Raw genomic sequence first — 21,744 nt, forward strand, 5'->3', positions numbered from 1 at the left:
ATCTTACTTTGGTCGATGTTTGTAAAGTTGGAGAAGTTCATCAAGCAGATTGGCAGGTAAGTCAGAAAACTCCTTTGTAAAACCACTTTCCAGATTCTAGGAGGGAAACAGAAAGCTTTCTTGTTACCACAATGTTATTTTTAAAAAAGTATCAACCAGCCCATATCTTAGAAATACAGAATAATATGGTGCTCTTCCAAGTGCTCCCAAGCATCATGGCGATCTGGACTATTTCAGAAATTCTTCTATGTGCATACTGTCCTTTACTGCTTAATTTTAAGGATCAGCAAGTTGACCACAACTCATCCCATACTTACAGTGAAGTATATTCTTCTCATTACCAACACGTAGCATTAACTTTTTAATTTCTGAATCTCCTTGTGTTTGTCAAGAGTCTCACCTTCTCTTCAAATATTGCATTTTCATAGGTGTCTGTGTAAGCCTCAATTTTATTTTTTGTAGCCTGGATTGTTCTTGCAGCCTTGACCTATAGCAAAACCGAAAGATTTCAGGAATGAAATTCAGCCAGCAGAAGCACTGAATGATCTGATGAATACACTGATGCAGCTCACACTTTCTTATTTCTAGAGAAAACCTTGTGAGCTATTTTTACTAACAATATAATGTCTTCTTCAGGGGGTTACCTGTAGATACTGCTAAAAGGTGAGCAGGTGTAAAATTAAACTAGTACACTGCTTAAGAAAATAAATTTCTATAAGAAATATCTTATACAAATGCTTACAAGTCTTCTTTTTAAACTTCTAATATATGGACCTATGTTGATACTTGTTTTCACTTGCATAGGGCTTACCTTCTCCTTTCACGTCATCACAGGTAAGACCAGTGAAAAATTCTCAAATCCTGTTCAAGACGAGTCAAAAATTCTCAAATCTGTTCAGTGGAGGGTTCTTCATTTTAGAATGCAGGTTCCCTATTGTCATGACAGCTCTGCTACACATCAGGATACTGATCTGTTTTATCAAGGCTGTTAACTGCTTATACTGTGCTGGGGAGACCGTTCTGTTGTATTGGACAGTTTGCACAGATCAAAAGATATACCAATGGGAACGTAAAAAAATAGATTTAAAAAAAAAAAGAAGATGTATTTTGAAAAGTGTAAGCTGGTATACACTTGGCCTCAGATAATTTTAAAATTAGTTCAGACTGTTTAGTGATAGAGGCTAGATGCCTACTGTGGAACCTCTCCCTGTAGCTCATGTACAGATAGCTACTTGCAGCTCCAGACACAGAGGTCTGTACAGGCTGAGTAGGATATCTGACATGGGGAGGCACTGGTGCATTATCTGTGGACTCAGGAACAGCTTCACAAAGCCAAAGTGGGCAAATGGGATACTATTGTCCCAAGAGCCAGAACCAACTGCAGACTACCACCACTTAGATCACCTGAGTCGCACAAGTATTGGCAGGACACAGGAATCAGAAATGTCACTCTAAAATTATTACTGTGGGCAGTACGCACTTGTATTGAAATCCAGATCTACCACCTGTGCTCTCCAGTCTTTTGTTGACTTGTATATGGTTTGACAGGGATGGGTAAAGTCTTCAGGAGATTAAATTGCTTGATAAGACTATCAGCACCGTACGCCATGGTATGTTCTGCTTCTGTGGTCAGATACTCACATACCACCTCTGTCTATGCTTTGAACTGGCAAACACAAGTCAGCATGGCCCTGGCCTCAGTGAAAAACGTAATGGTATTACATATTCTTTTGTGCATTTTCCTGCCATAAAAGCATTATAAGTAGTGCTTCCAGCTTGATACTGGATACTAAAACATATTATGTATACCAAAGAAATAGAAGCATGCCCTTCTGAATGTACGGAGTTTTACCAAAGATCTCCAGATGAACCAAGACAGATATCTATTAGGAAACATAAGTATTTATAATGTACGTCAACTGTACAAGTTGAAAAAAAATCAGTGACCCTGCAAATTGACAGAAAATCATTTATGGCAAAATTCTGATTTGGAAGAAGTAGTCTTCACAAGAAACTGTACTGTAAATATTACACTTTGCCTAAGAACAGCATTCCAGATGATAACTTACTTTTTCTTTCTCTTTTTTCATAAGGAAATTACGAAGTCCAGCTTCTCTAGTGTCCAACTCTTCATCCAACAGTAAAGCATAAATGAGATTGACTATTTTGAGTTCTTCCTGTGAAATGATTGTAATAAAAAATGTTAACATTCCTGCTGCACAGAGACAGAGATGAAAAATTAATGTTCTTTGTGATACCTGATAGATGACCATCTCTACTTTCATTTTCCTTTCAGAGAGTTTGCACACAGTCTCATCAAAATTTTGTGTTGTTTCCTGGATAGAAGCTTCAAGTTTCTTCAATTCATTTTCCAGTGCCTGGGGAAGGGAAGGACAGGCGCAGCAATATTACATCTGGAGGAACAAATAAGCTCTGATATAGTATATCAGTTGCTAAAGAATGCACAATATGGAACTGTATCCTTCAGGCAAAAGGTCCCAGAAATTACTGGTTTGGAAGGAGAGTGCCATCAGCCTATCAAGTTATGTCATTGAAATACCACTTTGAAGGATAAATACAACTGTATTATTTGTGTATGGCACCAGCAACTCTGGGAATGGAACCTGAAAAAAACATTTTAGGAATACTGGTACATTTGTGAAGGAAAGTTACCTTTTGTCAGATATCACAAGTGCTGGCATCTATTAATTGGTGTAAGTAGAGATTGCCTTAATTTGCTGTCTAAGCTAGGACTTATTTAATATGCCACACGATTTTTCTTGTTTGTTTGGTTTTTGTTTATTCTATTTATTAGTGTTCATTTTTAGAAGTAGCTCCTAAGGAATATCAGAAACTGGTCATGAGCACTGCGAACAAAACACTCCTTTTCTCATTTTAATTTACCCTTCTATACTTGTCTTTTTCTTCATTCAGTTCCTTGACTCTTTTTTCATGTTCTCTAAATATTTTCTTTTCTTCATCATTCCAAACATCCTCAGGCTTGGATATAAAAGGAGGTGGAGGAATATCCTGGAAGTATTAACGACAAATATGCTTCAAAAGCAATATTAAGTCTCTATCAGCACACTAACAAACTATAGCATGCACCAAATCTAATGAAAGGGTATTTCTTAGTGGTAAGTAAGGTACAAGACTTAAGTATAATTAAACAAGCCTTGTATAATGTGTTCTGTTCCTCTGGTCTGTTACTTCCAGCAGTAGTTGTGGTGTGTATCTGTTGTGCTTGTTCTCTCTTACTTGTTTACAGAAATTCATTGCTGGATCTTATAAAATACAAGTATTTTGTACTCAAACATACTATTGTTTTATGCCACATTTTCTGTTTCAGAACCCCAAATCTAATACCATGCTAATGTATACTTCTAAGTGGAGTCCTAATTTTCCAAAACAGATCAATTCCAGGGAGAGCCCTTTGGTCTGCGCTATCTTTTTTCTGGGACACTCCTTCACATTCTTTCCTTCCTTTACTACTATACTATCTATATTTGCTGAGTTAACTGGAACACAGTATTTTTGTGTAAGATCACAGCCACGGATTACAGACCCTTCTCCCAGCAACACAGTTGCTGTAATAGTAATATTAGATTATGTCCCTATGGTATTTCACTGTGATAGGGACAGGTGTTGATGGGTAAATCATATGCAGGCACTAGAATCTTGTGGTCTCTTTTGAGTCCAGTGTATGGTCTCTTACAGATTCTATCTAGGCATAAGGCAATTCTACAGTTCTATGACTTTATTCTATCACTTAGGCTAGAAAAAATTGCTAGCTGAATTTCACATTTCCTTAAAAGCTCATAAGCTACCTAAATGATATGGCAGAAACGCAGCTCACAATTTTCAAGATGTCTTCCTTTTTGACTTCTAGCACTCCACTCATCATGTCATTAAGAGCACGCAGTCTTTTATTGTCCTGGGAACGACCACAAAAAATATTTTAGGGTACAAAAGAAAGTGTAGTACTTGGAATTAACTGTGTAGTTTGGGGAATGATAATAAGGTAGTTCACCTCTAGATCACCCATACAATTATTCTGTCTGTCACTAGTAGATTAATGTTCTTCAGTGATGTGTGTGAAATATGCTAAAAGTGTCAAGAGTTTTTTCTGGTGGACAGAAGTTCATATACCAAATAACTAGTAAAACTGCCATTCTGGCAGTTTTGGAAAGAATACATAGGCAAAGACTGCTGGCCAGTTGGCAGGTAAGGATGAGGGAAGTTACAGTGTCACTGTCTTATTGTGCAGCTCCTTTGGGGCCAGAACCATCTTAGGCTTTTTAAGTTGCATTTCAAAGGCAGAGCAAAGCATTACGATCTTCTAGTCTAAGCCCTGAAGAACAGAGGTCGCTCAGTCAACAAACACAAATCAAGCAGAAAGATCTTCATCTTCATTGAGCAGAAGCATGCATTTAGAAATGTATCTAGCCCCCAGTTACCTGGTACGGTATTTTCAATTGCCACTAAGCACATATGTTTAAAATTTGAAGCCTAACACTAAATCTTCTCCCAGCTGGTCTGTGTAGTTCTGATTGTAAACAACAGAAAGAGGGAAAAGGCACACATCATTGTTACCCACTATTCTAAATTTATTCTCCCATACTACATTACTGGAATATTTCAGTGCAGCATAAATAAGACTAACTAAAGACAAAGGCCTAGTCAGTAAAAAGGATACTACTTTAAATACCATAGCAGCAAGGCGTCTTTCTATTTCAAGCTTAGCCAGCATTTCTGCTTTCTCTCTCTCTTGTCGAATCAAGTATTTTTCAACTTTAATCTGAAGGAAGGAAGAAAATGAGGTTCTTGTCAGGGTTCTTTTTCTCCAAACATTGTCACATGTGGGCTAAGAACATTTGGAAAGATGGTTGTCCTGGTTTTGGCTGGGACAGAGTTAACTTACTTTCTAGTAGCTAGTATAGTACCGTGTTTGGGATTTCGGATGAGAAGAATGTTGATAACACACCGATGTTTTAGTTGTTGGTGAGCAGTGCTTACACTACGTCAAGGACCTTTCAGCTTCTCATGCTGCCCTGCCAGCGAGGTGGCTGGGGGTGCACAATAAGCTGGGAGAAGACTCAGTCAGCACAGCTGACCCAAAGTGGCCAAAGGTATTTTCATTACCATATGATGTCATGCTCAGCATATAAACTAGTGGGAGAGCTGGCCAGGGGGCTGCTGCTCAGGAACAGGCTGGGCATTGGTTGGTTGGTGGTGAGCAATTGTTTTCATTTGCATCACTTATTTATCTATGGTTTTATTTCTCTCTTTTTGTTATTTTCCTTTTCATTACAACTTATTATTGTTGTTGTTATTATTATTATTGTTGTGTTTTATTTCAATTATTAAACTGTTCTTATCTCAACCCATGAGTATTCTTATTTCTACTCTTCTGGTCCTCTCCCCCATCCCATTGGGGTGAGGAGGGAGTGAGCAGCTGTGGTGCTTAGTTGCCAGCTGGGGTTAAACCATGACAATGGTGTAATACTAATTGTTATCACTTTTTATATTTCTGCTTTATGATAATATTGCTCAAGAAGAAAATTATTTTGAACAGCTCCAAAAGCTATATTAAAAAAATGCTACTGCCATCAATTTTTGTTGATATTAGTTGTGTTTCGTGCACAGCTTTTCTGATAGTGGCATAACATGAACTGGTGGGAAAGCAGAGAGAAGTGAGGACAGACTGACCAAAAGAGCAGATGAAATCAGTGGACTATACTGCATAAGAAATATTGCGCTTCTTTATAAATTATCAATTGAATATATAAATACAGTACTAAGTATGCTTTAGTACCTAGATACTTTAGTTTGAAATTACTTAGTTTCAAAATGGTGCTCAGAGAGAACACAGAAACCCTTACATATGGAAGTAATCCCTGCAAGCCAGGTTTGAACATTATACTCAGGAACAGGGGGAATTTTTACCTAATTTATGGGCTATTAAAAACTTTTAACAGCATAAAATTAAGATTGTATATATCTTATTAATTTCAGATAGACTTAAGAGCTTTCTCCCTAAAAAGGGAAGGGAAGCAAAAGATTCAAAAAGATAATTTTAAGTACGCAGACACATCTGTTTTAAGGCTTTTCAGTACTGACACAATGTCTGGAAATGAGAATAATTAAAGAACTGTATTTCAGTGAGTGAAAGTGAAAGATTATTTTTCAGACACCTCTGAATCCTGAACAGTCAGCGCTCGCTCTGGTATCTCATCATCTGTAAGAGCTGGCTCCCACACTTCCACTTGGACGTCAAGCTGTGCCAAGATTTCTCGGATCCTCAGGTTTCTTTCTTTCACCCGTGCTATCTCCTGCTCCTTCTGTTGTGCAACTATGTCAAATTCCTTATTAAAAGCAGTTTTCACTTTGTAAATGATGTCCTGAAATACCAAAAAAGGAAACAGCAATACTGCACAGCTGACACCCATCCATGATTATATACCACTCCTCTAGCCATCAATCATAAATGTGTGTGTGTTTGTGTGACAGGGAGATAAGCTCGCAAAGCCCTTTCATGAAAATTGTAAGGGCAGAATTCAAGCTTTGTTAAATGGAAGTGGGCAAATATTAGGTTTCTCTCTTTTTTTCCCTAGAAATTTTTATTCCTTTTTTTCTACATATTTGCCATCTGACAAAGATTCTAAAAGAAGCATACTGCTGCCAAAACTAGATAAAAAATTAGGCTGCCACCTATTTGCTGTTTTTTTCACTCTTCAGCTGAAAGAAGAAGGGGATTCAAAGAAAAAAACACATGACCTGTAAACCTAGAGACTGTAAATCACAGGTGCAGGGAGGCAGACTGAAGGACATACTTTCCTGACTTTTAAGTGATGCAACCTGCAGTTTCAATATGCTTTCATGGGATTTTCTGTCTGAGATATGTAAGTAAAATGTGACCATTAAGTAAACAAACATTGGAAACGATTTTTTTTTAAACACCAGAGACCTTCTAATGATTTTTAAAAGCATATATTCTTAATGGATAAATTCTTCCTTTATCCTAAATAAAAGTAGACTATAAAGAGAGAAAACCATGTGTCTTTCCTACTGTGTCAATTTACTAAAATGAAACATGAAAAGGATTTCCGTTCTATCTTTAAACTTCATGTTTTGAGATGTTTGGCCATTTGCAATTTGTATTACAATAAATATCTGTGTCCATATTATTTCACTGATTTCTAAGCTAATAGTAAGTTAGAATGTAATAAGGCAAAATGGCAGATAAGGTACAATGTTGCTGGGAGAAAAAGGGCTGTGCATGATGGCTAGTCAGCCATCTAGCTCTCAGCCAGCTCGGTGCTTTGGCCCAGAACACTGAAGATATATCTACACTTCAATATATAATATGTGGCTTTAAAGCTATACAGCAGAAAGATCTCGTTACATCCAATCTTACATCTAAAAGTGCTCCTTGTGTTTCTTCCCATCTATTTACACACTAGTATACCTAGTAGATTTTATGTATTGCAATGTATAATCATTGAGCTCTGCTACCATTTACAGCCTTAAAGAGCTTTGAGGAGGCGATGCTTTATAGTAGTTTAACCATTTCTACCCTTGTAGATCATCTTCATAAAAAGCTTATTCTGTAGTATGTTTACTACTTAATAAACTGGCCAGAGTAAGAGAAGTGAGTGAGTTTGATAGCAATGAATAATAAATAACAGAAACATTGAAGACTCTAAATGAAGGTATGGTAAGACTGGAGAGAAAGGAAATGGGGTGAGTATCCAGCTGACCTTTCATTCAGCAGCAAATAACAGGGAAAGAGGTCATGTTTTCACAGGGTGTGCTGAGGTGTACAAGCTAGCTTTGACTATACACTCTTAAACTAAAGCACCATTGGGCAAATACAGATACCCTCAAATTGGGTAACCAATTTCATAAAAATGTTTTCCTTCCAGACCTGAGCTGGCAAGTCCATATGGTGCTCTGCTGCACTATGTGTATTTATCTGCTTTCATCTCAGTAACTCAGAGACCTCTGCAACCCTCCATCGTATAATGTCAATATGCCCAAAATCTAACAGTGACTGTGACTGCTATAAGAACAAACAGATATGACAGTGTCACTGCAGTAGCACAAATTTAAGAAGACTTCACCTTCAATAATACTATCTGATTGACTTTCTGCTCCTTGGTATGCAAGTCCCATTGGTGGTATAGGATAGATGTGTCCCCACCATACTGAGAGCTCAGACTTCCAATCAGGCAGTAAGATGCACTATCATCAGCCACTACTTCTTCTGCCTTCTCTCCTTTTTCCTTGGATAATACAGTCTCAGACTCAATCGCAAGATTTTTCTTCTGACCCTAATATCACAAATGTGATAATTGCGTTAATTTTGTACATGATGCAGTGGTACATGTAAGAAAAAAATCTAGAGGTTAATTAAGGTCAGTGATCTAAATAATACAAGTTGAAATGATCGTATCTGGAATATTTGGTCCATTTGTAGGTTCCACAGTACAAGAAAGACTGGGCATACTGAAGCAAGTCCAGTGGCAGGCCACTAATACAATCAAGGATTTGAAGCACCTAACATGTGAGGGCAGGCTAAGAGAACTGGAATTGTTTAGCCTCAGGAAAGAGAAGGCTTGGGAGGGGATCTTAGTAATGCATATAAAAAACACTATGGTGGGGAGTAAGGACAACAGAGTTAGACTCTTCACAGTGGTGCTCAGTGACAGATTGAGAGGAAAAGGGTATACATCAAAATACAGGACATCCACCTTAAACGTAATAAAACACTTGTCCTGTGAGGGCTGTCAAAACATGGGAAGAGGTAGCCCATAGAGGTTATGGAAACTTCCATCCTTAGAGATATTCCAAACCTGACTGGACATGGCCCTGAGTAAATTGCTCTAGGAGGGTGAGACTAGATGACTTCAAAAGGGTTCTTCTAACCCCAGCTATTCTGTGATTCTTTAATACTAACACATTCATTTTGAGTAAACCCACAACATTTCATTTTTCTTTATATTTTTAATTTTTTTTGACAATTTCTACAGCAAGAAAATGGACTTTAGAAATGTAACTATGTAAAGAAGGGTTAAGATGCCAACTCAGAACATGCCTTTATGCAGTACTTCAAAGAGATTGTACCTTAAGATCAGCTGTCTCAATCTTCTTTAACTGGAGAACTTTCTCCAAAGTTTCCAGCTCTTCTTCACTACGTCCCTTCAGTGGATAATTCTTCACTTCACAAGCCATATGGAAGCACTGTTCAAATGTAAAAATAAACACACAAACAAAACCCCAAAGTAAAAAGTTCTTCAGAATGCATCTATCAATTCATTTCTTCAATACCTGAATGCTAAACAGTTATAAAGTCTTCTTAAAATCAGGAATAAAATTGAGGATCAATTAATAAAGACGACGTCGTAAAAATACAGGGGTAAGACAAAAACACTTGCCTTTTTCGTAGTGAAAATGGTTGGTTCCAAGTTTGCTTTTTTCTTTCTTTTCTTTTTTTTTTTTTAGTCTGTGGATGTGGTCTCTTTATCCACAGAATTCAACCAGAACTAGATTTTTTGTAAAATGACTTGGTCTTTCACCACCCCTGAGATAATTCAGTATCATCAGTTTGCCTACTCTCCCTCTGTTTAAAACTGGGAAAATCAGGGTCAGATATTGCCTTTATCTTCTGTGTAGCAGAAGTCATACTGACTGCACACAGAAAAATAATATTCTCTCCCCTTCTAGCAGTACTGCATAAAGATAGTCTCTGAGATCAAGGAATTAAATAGTTACTCATTTTCTTATCAGCACTCTTATCCACCAGAAGGTAAAATCAGTCAGGCTGACAAAATGAACAGAATGAAAGATTTGCATAAGCCTCGGGAAGAAGTTAAGTTTTTGCCTATACCTATACTAAACTACTCCAAAAGGAATTAGAAAGTAGAGGTTACCTTAACTGCACATTCTTTTACACACATAGCATCCCAGCACTCATGTTTGATGACATCCTGCAAATAGCGGTTTGCTAAATTCTCCATCTCAATCTCCATCCTCACCTTTCAAGATACAGAAAAGAAAATAACAAGATGGGCAATTTGTATTGAGTTATTGAAAAACACCTAACAGATTAAATGGATTAGCAATATTTCATCTTCTTGGGCTATCACAGATCTTCTCCAAAATCTATATTGCATACTACTGAAAGGCATCATTTTATATATGAAGAAAAGCATTCTAGAACTTAAGCAACGTGCCCAAGGCCACAGTGTCAGATTTATAAATTCTAGCATAGATCATATTCCAATCAGCAATGTCTGCATCGGCAGATTCACCTGCTTCAAAAGGTAACTTTAAATACTTTTAAGTTTTTGTGCTTCTAAGCAGTGAACAGCAACTTTGAGATCATCCTCTGTTCTTCAATCATTCTTTCTACTTTTCACTGCTAGTTTTTAAATGTTCTTCCCCGCCTTCTGTCATACCCGGGCAACTTCTTGTTCAGCCTCTGCCTGCGCTCTTTCCTGTTCTTCTAGATCCAAGTTGAACTCCTGCTGCTCCAGTTTCTCAATGTCTGGCACCTGTTCATTTTCATGCATCATTTTCTGAATCTGTTGGGTGTTTTTTTAAATAAGTATAAGGAATAGAAAGTAATTTGAATGTGAATAGAGAAAACACTATTTTTAACACTATAGAACTCGATATCAGGGAAAATTATTTTAATTGCCTCCACATTTAACAGCTTCATGGTAATTGGTAGAATATGCTGCCTGTAGCTAGTGACTACATGAATATATTTCATCTTTCTCTTAAAATAGATTTGGATGTTATATGTAAAGTTGCATATACTTTGTAAGAACCTGTAGTACACAATTCTTTATTCTTTGGCTCTGAGCACTTTAGTAAGTCATTGTCATTTTATTCAGTTGTTACCTATCTCATGCAGTTCAACAAAAGGAACTGTCAAATCCTGCACCTAGTTCTGCGCACTTTATTAAGTTGTTATCATTTTATTAAATTGTTATCTACCTCATACCATTCAACAAAGGGAAGTCCAAAATCCTGCACCTGGGTAGGAACAGCCCCATGCACCAGGACACACTGGGTGCTGAGCAACTGGAAAGCAACTTTGCAAAAAAGAAGCTGGGGGTTCTGATGGACACCAAGTGGAATATGAGCCAGCAATGTGCCCTTGCAGCAAAAAAGGCTAATGGTATCCTGGGCTGTATTGAGAGTGTTGCTAGGAGGTTGAGGGATGTGAGAGACATGGACATGCTGGAAAGAGTCCAGTGAAGGTTATTATGGGACTGAAGCATCTCTCATATAAGGCAAGGCTGAGAGAACTGGGACTGTTAGCCTAAGTAAGAAATGGCTTCAGGGGAATCTCATCAATGTATATAAATACCTGAAGGAAGGGTGCTAAGAGGGCAGAGACAGGCTCTTTTCAGTGGTGTCCAGTGACAGGACCAGAGGCAATGGGCACAAACCAGAACACAAGAGATTCCACTCAAACATCAGGCAACACTTTTTTTACTGTGAGGGTGACTGAGTACTGGAACAAGTTGTCCAGAGAGGTCATGGAGTCTCCATCCTTGGAGACAATCAAAATCAGTCTGGACGCGGTCCTGGGCAGACTGCTCTAGGTGACCCTCTGCTCATCCTCTCACAGATAGCAGCTTTTATGGAAGGAAACAGAAGGAAGAGGGGAGGACAGCAGTTTCTATAATGGATGCTGTTAGACAGGCATAAACCAGTCTGCTGAGGGGACAGATTACTCAAGGTATGACAGTAGTACAAAAAAACCGTATTTGGAGCAAAGAGACCACACAGTAGTTCCTGTCAGGTTCAGCGTACAGTCCCTGAAGAATCATGTCTCTTCATTACCTGTCTGCTCAGAGTTTATGACAAAAATGTAACTGAGCACTACAGCTGATACCCATAAAGAAAGTGTATTTATAAACAAAACTGGTAAGCTGAGCCATTACCCTTGTAAGAAACTCACAGTTTTACGCAGCTTTTTAATTCCTATTTGCAGCTCTTTCTTCTGGTTAGCAAACCTCTGAGTCTCTTCTTTAATGATCTGAAATACATGAAATATATTATTGAAAGACAAAATACACAAGAGGAAAAAAGATTGAAATAATCTAAAGGAACATTATCTGTACAGAAAACAAAACTCCAAAGGGATTAATAGCTGAAATAGACATAATCCTAATTCAAGAATGATTCTCAGAATTACTCAAGAGAAAAAAGATTATACAACCAGGTCACATTGTAAACTGGTTGTACAGCAATAGAGCTTAAAAGAAAGAAAATATTAAAGAAAGAAGTAATTACAAGTGCAATAATTACAGACATATTGAACTGCGTAAAGCCTACTGCCAGAATTTGTTAAATGCTTCATATTCCTTAGATTCTTCATTGTCACTAGGGCATCTCCAGTAGGACATTTAAAGACAAATATAAACCAACATGTTACTAATACTGGAAGCTGTGAATTTTTCTTTGCCCCTACAGCCTTGCCAATTCATCTCTTTGGGAAAATTCTGCAATTAGTCTGCATCTCTGGAATTTGTTTTCTAAAATAAGTTAACAACTTTAAGTAGGATGATGGCTACTGATTGAAAGGAAGAGGTGTATCATTCTGACATTGGATGGGCTCCATCCTCTACAAATGAGATGCAAGTCTCTTAGGACATTAACGAGCACCTTAAAACAATCTAGGACCACACTGGTGCCCTTCAACCTTTGCTTCTCATCACCTGTCCCTAGCTGATACTAACAGTCATGTGGTACTCATGTACGCATAGTCACATGGATTTGTCCAAAAATCCCAGTAGACACCAAAGCATGAGTGCCAGCATCAAAGCAGAAACAGGAAGACCTGTCTGGGAGACTGATGGAGAAGATGCTGGCAGTATGTCTTAGACTGACTTGAGCCACTTGTGAAACTGCATCATAATTTGGGAAGTCACTCCTGATCACCCAGAAAGCAATGATATTTTGCTTTGCCCTGTCACTAAACCTCAAAAGCTGGACAAATTACACAGCTCTGACTCATCCCAGAAAGAACCTTCTAGCATCCATAAATTCATATTTCTGGAGGGGAAAAAAACTATATTAACATTAACATAGCAGTTTCCAGGCTCACAAAGTGCTGAATCCCCTTTCTGTAGACAGTTAGATCTTTGATGCACTTTTACTTATAAAAAAATTTCGGTTACATAACACACTCACCTCAACCTTAACCTGAAATAAACTTCAGGGGTTTTGTATTAATGTCATATTGTTTAGTATTGATTTATCAGTGCTGTAGAATTTGTTATTCTGGCCCTTGCAAGGAAAACAGCACTTGCTTGCTTTCTAGTAATAATCTTCCCTGCAACATTTTGCCCTTTAGAAGAAAAATGTCTTTATAAGTTTCTAAAGGAAGCCAATTTCTCTGGCAATGTTTTTTTTTAGTTTACTCCCTGTGTAGAAGTGGTGTTTTGGTCTTTAGAGCTCCTATTGTGCTAGGTACCTTCTTTGATGTGTTTAGAACCTTAACATAGAATTTCTAAAAGTCTAGATCATAATGCCTTAAAGAGAGGTCCAAATGTCAGAAAAGCTTTAGAAACTAGATTCCTTTACAGCATATGAGTTGGCACCCCAAATCACTAGCAACTCTTGAAAACCCAGCCTTTGATTCATACTTGTTCTATGAAAGTACCTTCTTTATTTTCTGACCTATCCATGTCATGTCATTGGTACTGGTTGAATACAAACTGGTGACGTTTCCATCTTCTGTCATCTCTAGACTGGAAGATTTCAGTGGTGCCTCCTGAAATTAAGGATATAAATATCCATCTCAGGTACTTAGAGAAAATTAGAGAGGCATAAATGAAAGAAAAAATGGGCTCACATTAGAAGCAACACCATCACTACCAAATTCCAGAGTGTGTTACAACATTTTTATTCCCTAAGCAGTCCCCAGATTTAATCCTGCAAGCCCTTGCTACTATGCAAAGCCTTTTGACTCAAATGGGATGACTGTACTAACCTCTGTAATCACAGCTTTGCTTGATTTCAACAGAAAAATATACAACTCATAACACACAATGTATAGCAGTAAGATCACACTGAGAATGACACAGCTTCACATGAGGAGAAACTGTCACAGAGTTTTCTGTGGCTGAAGTAATCAAGTGAAATTGAAGCGGTGTATGTCATCTTTCCGTAACTACTCCATTTCCTTAATAACACTATTCCACAAATTAATAAAAAAATCACATTTGGCCTATCCTCAGGGGTACTCTATTTTTACAAAAGGATCAGAGTTTGTTTTGAGGACAGTTTTTATCATGTGTAATTTTAGGATAATGATCAAACTTTTTTACCCCATAAAAACAAAGAAAACACCTTAAATTTCTTTTCTGGAAGTGATTCTGATGTAAATTCTGGGTCAAACTGCCATTCTGCCATAGATTTTAAAACAACATTTTCATTCGAAGTAGGTTCATTCAGTACAGCAAGAAGAGATTGCCAATGAAAAGCAGCTTCCTTAACTTCAATTTTCTTTATCTTCCTAGTAAACAGAAAGGAAACAGATGCCTATTCAATATTTTTACATGAGTCAATATTGTTTGAGTTCTAGAATTGCATGAATTAGTGAAGTTTCCACAGCATCAGAAATTCTGAAAGATGGATTACCAGAAATATTGCTCTGATGGAGTCATCTTTAATCTATGCATCTACCTGAACACTTGTTTTATGACAGAAAAGCTGTAGTTGGAAGTATCTCTTATTCCTAATGTCTGCTAAGAGCTCTCTATAGCCACAGTTGAATTCCCATTAAGGCTATGATGTCTCCTAATTGCTGAGATAAAATGGTATCTCGTGAGATTACATCCCTTACGTCCCCCAGAAAGACCCTTCCAGATGGTTTGAGAGTGGTGAGAAGGTCACTATGTGTAATAATTACCAGAAGATACTCCTGTATCTTGTACTGCAACCATACTCAAAGTACATGACTTTTCATGAGCTAGGGGAACCGCCTATAATGAGGAGAGGAATGATTTTATTTCTATCCAATTTTTCTCCTTACCCTGAGACTAATAAAAAGGAAGTCTAGTATCACAAGGAGATGCAAAAATTAGTCTGTCAGGATACAAGAATTTACATCACCAATATTTGTTTGCCACTTTGTACATACTTCCATTTTAGACACACGAGGGCACCATCATTTTCACCATTAACGAGGATGAACTTGCCATCCAGTGAAAATACCACAGATCTGATTCCCCCTCCTTGATATGAGTGACAATGCTTTTGAGCAAGTACATCCTAGAAAAGTCATAGAAACAGTATCAGCAAATACATTTTCTAATGGAATATATCTGTAAATCATGCTTCTTTATTTTTACATAAAATTCAAACAAAAATGTCAATACAAAATACATAAAAGGCTAGGTTGTATGAGTTTAGAATTTCTGACTACAGATGGGGCAAGTTTGTAGTATATTGATTTTGCAGGAGATAAAAGAAGAGTAGTAAAATTATGCTAAGATATACAGGAGAAGAAAGTAAGTAGATTGTATGATCATATACAAAGTAATTATAAAAACAATTGTACTTTATAATGCTATGTCAGTTAATGTTCAAGATAAATTTTTCTGGAACACCTTATATTCAAGTGAACAAAAGCTTACAGTAGAGGAAAGTCGTTTTCCCACCTCTTTCTCATGTAAACCAAATAAAGCCTGAGCCTGGATGCCTACCTACCATAGTAAAAGTATGATAGATGAACAAAACACCATCCTCTGCTGCTGCTGCCAGCCACTGGCTGTTGGGTGATAAACGGAGGAAACCTGAACCAAACTGATTGCTAGGAGTCCTCCTTTCTGATAAAAATACTGATGGATTTTCCAGCATATTCTGCCAAACAAAAAAAACATTAGCAGCAGTTCAAATGATGGAAATAACTATGCCATTTTGAGAAGACTGAGAGCTTTGTGGATTACCACATGCATTATAATTTAAAATGATGGATTACTGAGCTCAGGAAGCAGTACCATTGCTATGCTGCTGATTTGCTTCTCTCTTCAACAGGGTCTGTATTCAGTACATTTGGGCCCGGAGTTTCTTGGCTCAGAATGTACAGATCATGTCAAGGAGAAATGCTCACCTTTGGAATTCACCTTCTTGCTTGACCTGACTGTTAAACTGAGGGAGACCTATGAGCTGCAGAGAGCTGCAGTTCATCAGTGGGCAATGACAGTGGTTTCCTGAAGCCCCCATTACTTCCTTACGAGGCAGGGCTGGGCTGGGTTTGCAGTTGGGTCTTAGTCATGGGCTCACATGGGCTCAGATCCTTCAACCGCTGCCTGCTCAGGTTACACAGCAGACTGCACAAAAGCACATCTCCAATACAGAAGCTACATGTGAAGTGTCTGCAAACTGTATTAGTGTTAAGAATCAGTATTTGGCTTTCTGTGTAACAGAACAAGGAGACTGCTTTTGCCAGATTTCTGAACAGGTGGTAGGATACTGAAAATGTATGTTTATGGATGGAGTAGGTATTTTTAGTGTAGAGAGGATTTCTTTAAGATAATATCCTGCTATAGTCACTTCATCTACATCCTTTGTTCACTGGTATTTAACCACCACCCAAAATAAAGCAACTTCAGAGAATTACCTCTTCAGAGAGACGGTATTTACAGATGAAAGGTGCACAGGTACAGTAGCCATACACAATGTTATCCTTCAATCTGACTGCTGAGCTCAAAGGGTAATCCAGATCATATTGCTCCTTTTTAATAGCACTAGGATTAAGCATTCCTTGTTCATTAACATATTTATCATTATCTAAAAGATTGAAAAAAGAAACAGGGGAGAAGAGACATCACTACCACTAATGCAGGTGCTTCATCTATCAACTATTTATGAAAACCAATCTTAGCAAGGAGTGAGCATGATGTGAATTTTCAAGGAGACTGAGAATTAAGATACCTAGCTTTAACACTAACTCTGTGGGTTCTGCTGATGTAGCACACTGCAGTGAAGCTGAGAGATAGCTCTACTAGCTCTGAAGATGTACTAGAAACAGTTTAACCATAGTGATGTGACAATTTGTATACACTGAAATACTCTGCTTCTTGGGTATTACATACGCAGTGCCAATTAGTTTATGTGGAGGTTCATGTCATCAATTTCATCTAGAACTTGTTGAGGCATCTCTGCCATGAAGTACACACAGCCTGGGTGGTAAATGGTTAAAACACTTAAGTTTACATCTTCAAAAGCACATTTGATTTCTTTTGGTTCTTTAATTTGAGTTTTAAAGAGACACCTGAAATTCAGACTGATGCAATAACTGTAGATCTTCAGCAACTTTGAAAATCAAGCCCCATTTTTATGTCTAAAAACAGGCACAAAAAGAAGCCCAATCTTAGTGAATAAAGAAAATACTAACTTCATTGAAAACTAAAAGTTTTCAAATAGTGAGGTATTTTAAAAATTAAATGTAAATAACTAGAAAATCTGACACTAGGCCTACTAACAGTTTTACAGAAGTCTTCTCCACAAAATACTTTGTTAGTAATTAAATTGCATATAATGTGAGTAAAATGGTATAAAAATAGAATTATGCTAATAAACGAACACAGGCTGTCTTTTGCTCCAATGTGATAGAAGACATCACTGAAACCTCAAACTATATTGATTTGGCAATTCTTACGTGGAAGACACACTGGAAGTGCATGGTGCCACTGTCAACCAAGCCTGTCCTGTGCTGGCTGCATGGTGAGGACAGCAAGTGCAACATTACTCTGCACTGTGCCTTAGTTAAGTTAATGTATTTAAGCCCTTTCATGACAACTGAACTAGTTCCCCAGCTGATTCCAGGAAGTGCCCCAAATCAGTGCGTTCCTAGGATATCAGTTTTAGATATTCCTAGAACATCAGACACAATTAAAAGTTCTATGATCACTCATGACACACAGGTCCATTTTTTCTTGCTTACAGTACTTCTAAAATGTTGCAATATTATAGCTGTGTCCTGAATGACACTGAGCTGTTTCACAGCTGAGGACGGCATATATAAAAAAAAATCATGAACAGTATCTTAGAATTTAGTGTGGGTTACCCAATTTAGTGAAAAACAGGTTCTCTTCATTTCACTTCCAGATTATGAATAGAAATTCTAACTGTGATGTCCCAATACATACATTGTACACTGCAGAAACAGAGGATCAGATTTCCAGAAGGTGAACTGAGGTACGCCATCCTTAAGTGCCCTTAATTCTCCCCTTTTCCTCATAGTGCCATTTTTTTCATAGACTGTTTCACTGTAACATTCTTTATTGGGACACAAGTTAATATTTTTTAAATCCAGTGGATTTTTCCCTTGGTGCTTTTATATAGAAAAGCTATAACAAAGACAGGGAATCATTATTTTTTGAGATGTATCAACTTTTAACCTTTTCCTAATGAGCTATTATATACCTATAATAATCCGCTGAAGAAGCTGGTGAGATTGATTCTGCTTTGAAAACCTGATATGTTAGTCAGCATATGGGTGATGCCAAGCCGAAGGCCTTTTTGCAGCTGGCTTTGGGCATTGGCCACTTGGTAGTAATAATAAAAACAACAACCAGTAGTAGTAGCAGTTAAGTGGTGGCTTTGTGATTCTGAGAGTGAATTACTTCTTCCTTCCTTGGCTTTCACTCAAAATATCACAGTCTGTCTGCTGAAATGATTCAGCTGACCATAAGTCTACAGACTGCTGTATGAGAAATGATGTCCCCAGAGAATGTACAGATAAGAAGAAGAAAGAGATTAAGATTGTTAGTATTTTGTGACAATGGATGGCAATAATGTGTTCTTGCCTTAGAAAAAGATCACATAGTATATATTTCAATTCTTACCTGTTCTGAGTGCTGGAGATAGATAAAAAGATTCCAGTCTTGCTCGCTGGGCATCTGCTGCATTAAGAAGAGCCACCACTTCAACTAAGTCATTCTTCAAGTCAGAAACCACAGAAAGATCCAGTACTTCATCTGCCAAAACTGATGCAGGTAGATGCAAATTGTTACTGAAGCATGGTAGCATGTTTTTACTAGGGTATTATATGAAACAAAATGAGATCCCTGTTCAGAATCCATCTCAGCTCAACCGCAGTTTACAACTTGCATTAAAATGTCAGACAAGCCAAAACCTGGTTTCAGAAAGTGCTGCGTGCACACAACTTTAGCTTGAGGCATTGGGTGCTGAGAATAAGTACCAGAGTGTTATTACATTAAACATTCAAATCTGAGTTTACATCCAGCTTGAATTGTAGCAATTTTGAGGCTGTCTGTTGATAACCACCAGATAAAGCAGAGAAAAGCTCTCCTCTAAGAAGCCAGCCAGACAATGAGAACATGATCAGGCAAATTCTGAAAATTATCTAAGGAGCTGTAATTCTATATTTGTCAAACCAATTAAAATGATAGTGTCCTTTATATTTAAAATTATGATAAAGATCAACATGCACAGGTGTGATCTGTAAGTATAACAGTACTGGAATGGAGAGACTACATAAACAAATTTACAAATTTCAGAATAATTTTTTTGTGTGTTAAAATTCCATCATATTTCGTTTTTCAGTATCAACCAGGAAAGCTTACAATTTCAGCAGTCCCCATGTGAAAGATGTCTGGGACGGACATTTGTAAGAGGAGATTGCACCCAGCTATCATTATCTAAAGTTTTTTAGTCTAAATTCTAAATTAAAGCTTTTAGTCTAAATTCTCATACGGCAACAACTTTTCTGCTGGAGTTGTGATCAGTTGGTCAGCTAATGCATTCTCTTCCCTGTGATTTATACATGTGGTGGAAGAAAAGTAATATTGGAGCATTTGATAACTAAAATTACAGAGGCAAAAAAAATATTGGCCAGGACAAAATATGGTTGAGAAATAGGTGGGAAGAATATGTGAGAAAAAAAAAAGTAGAATGAAGGAGAGTGGCTTAGCATAATCAGCAAGGATACTTAAAATACCGCAAATAGTGAAAACATGTGTCATTAATGTTGTTAATGTATTACCTACATATCCAAGAACTTGAAATAATTTTGAAGGCCGGGCATCTAGAATAAAGATATGTCCTTCTGTAGCGCTGGTAATGAGGAACTGACCACGCTGATCATAACTAGGTAAAATATAAGTCCAAGCAGAAAACAGTTCAATACAGTCAATAAAAAGGGTCAAATAATTCCACTCCCATAACTCTTCCAACTTCAGAGAGCATAAACACAACTGAAATTTCAGCTTCTAGGTTTATAGGGTTCGGGCCTGATATAAAGTCCAGTGCTATGAGTGCAATTTCTAATTGAGTGGGTGGTCAATCTAAAGCTAATGATACTCCATAGCAGTCTATGTTAACAACTCTATTAAATCTTTCTTTGATGTTCACTTTTAAAAAAATAAAACTACCGTACAGATTTTGCTATTATTTTGAATAGACATGTCTTTGTTTGCATTGATTTGACTTTTAATAAGTTTCTTTCTATATCTTTTTAATGGTTTACCTTAGGTAACTGTGAAACGAGATCACACCTGAGTCTCCAAATAACAGGCAGATTTATATTAAAGTTTAACAGTTCAAAATCCATTCTATTTATTGAAAAATAGAAGTAAAACACTCTCAGATTTTTCAGTAATTGAAAAAAAAACCCCACCACCAAACAAACAAAAAAAGCCTTTTAGATCACTAGAGCTAATTACAAGAGGACTGGTAAATTCTGGAACGGTAAGCAAATGAATAATTAACAATGGTAATAAAAATCCACCATACACGAATGGATGACCAAAAAGCTTAAACTTAACTTTACAAACCTTAAGTCTACATTCAGTGAGAAATAACCTTCTAATCCAGATAGATGGATTTGTGCATAATTACTGCATACAGTGATCTGTCAGAAAGGATCTTATACATCACTATCTTCAGTGCTTGGTTAAGCATTCTTAAAATACAGGTTTACTACATCTCTTTCATATAAATCCTGCTACTACTCCTGTTGCAAGCAATTCAAAATATGTTGGAAAATAGTGAAGCTGTTAAAATATTTTATTTTGTTATTTTTAGAATAAAATTGTCAAAGTTTTTGTTAAACTAACAGCTTTACTCAAGCAACAAATTGACAATATTTCTGCCCTTGTTACTTTATACTTACTGCAAAGACAGCACTGGAAAACTGGAAAGAAAAATTCTGTGAACAACCCGTGGAGCTTCAACTTTGGTAACATCAAGGAAATAGATTTGACCTCTTTTGGTCCCTACAGCGACACTGTTGGAGGAGGGACAGCAAGCCATAGCTGTTGCCTGGTTGAGAAGTAAAAGATACTTAATAGTTCCATACCTTTTTATGTATTATGCTATATGTTAGTATGCAATTTCTTTTACTATTTAAAAGTTCCTAAAATTTGGAGAAGAAAGCCTAAGTGGTTTATATTAAAAGCTTTCTTTTTTTTAACAAAGGATTTTAGAGGCATCTTAGGAATTATACCTATGCTCTGTATCTACATATCAGAAGCTAATTCTGCAAACCTTAGAAAAAGAATTATAACCACTATCCAGATTTTATGTGAAAGAAGGTCCACCTAAATAAAACAGTGAGTGCACTGTTACATGTATAGCTGTTATAGAACGGGATTATTTTTTTTCTTACTATGTCAGATTTCAGGGTTTGAATGCACTTAAATCAGGACAAAGCATTAGCAGTTTGAAATACTTTTATCAACTCAATTCTTA

At 37.1% G+C, this 21,744-nt stretch overlaps 1 protein-coding gene across 2 annotated transcripts in view; it reads right to left on the reverse strand.

Annotated features, from left to right (window-relative positions):
- CFAP43 (cilia and flagella associated protein 43) overlaps positions 1-21,744 on the reverse strand; it is a 50,571-nt gene that overhangs the window by 8,353 nt on the left and 20,474 nt on the right. Inside the window, exons 12-32 of one of the 2 annotated variants that reach the window (XM_027789301.2) lie at positions 21,167-21,315; positions 20,039-20,142; positions 18,879-19,019; positions 16,649-16,818; positions 15,736-15,888; positions 15,167-15,297; positions 14,374-14,539; positions 13,685-13,795; positions 11,978-12,055; positions 10,461-10,586; positions 9,933-10,037; positions 9,127-9,243; positions 8,124-8,333; positions 6,195-6,401; positions 4,709-4,798; positions 3,857-3,934; positions 2,905-3,030; positions 2,259-2,378; positions 2,070-2,177; positions 401-487; positions 8-96 (exon numbers count right to left, since the gene is read on the reverse strand). In XM_027789301.2, coding sequence (XP_027645102.2) covers positions 8-96; positions 401-487; positions 2,070-2,177; positions 2,259-2,378; positions 2,905-3,030; positions 3,857-3,934; positions 4,709-4,798; positions 6,195-6,401; positions 8,124-8,333; positions 9,127-9,243; positions 9,933-10,037; positions 10,461-10,586; positions 11,978-12,055; positions 13,685-13,795; positions 14,374-14,539; positions 15,167-15,297; positions 15,736-15,888; positions 16,649-16,818; positions 18,879-19,019; positions 20,039-20,142; positions 21,167-21,315 — 2,666 coding nt within the window. The remainder of the gene's footprint in view (positions 1-7; positions 97-400; positions 488-2,069; positions 2,178-2,258; positions 2,379-2,904; positions 3,031-3,856; positions 3,935-4,708; positions 4,799-6,194; positions 6,402-8,123; positions 8,334-9,126; positions 9,244-9,932; positions 10,038-10,460; positions 10,587-11,977; positions 12,056-13,684; positions 13,796-14,373; positions 14,540-15,166; positions 15,298-15,735; positions 15,889-16,648; positions 16,819-18,878; positions 19,020-20,038; positions 20,143-21,166; positions 21,316-21,744) is intronic. The other variant, XM_027789302.2, reaches the window with a different exon arrangement.

This window comes from Falco peregrinus, chromosome 1 (genome assembly GCF_023634155.1).
Source record: "Falco peregrinus isolate bFalPer1 chromosome 1, bFalPer1.pri, whole genome shotgun sequence".
Classification (NCBI taxonomy): domain Eukaryota; kingdom Metazoa; phylum Chordata; class Aves; order Falconiformes; family Falconidae; genus Falco; species Falco peregrinus.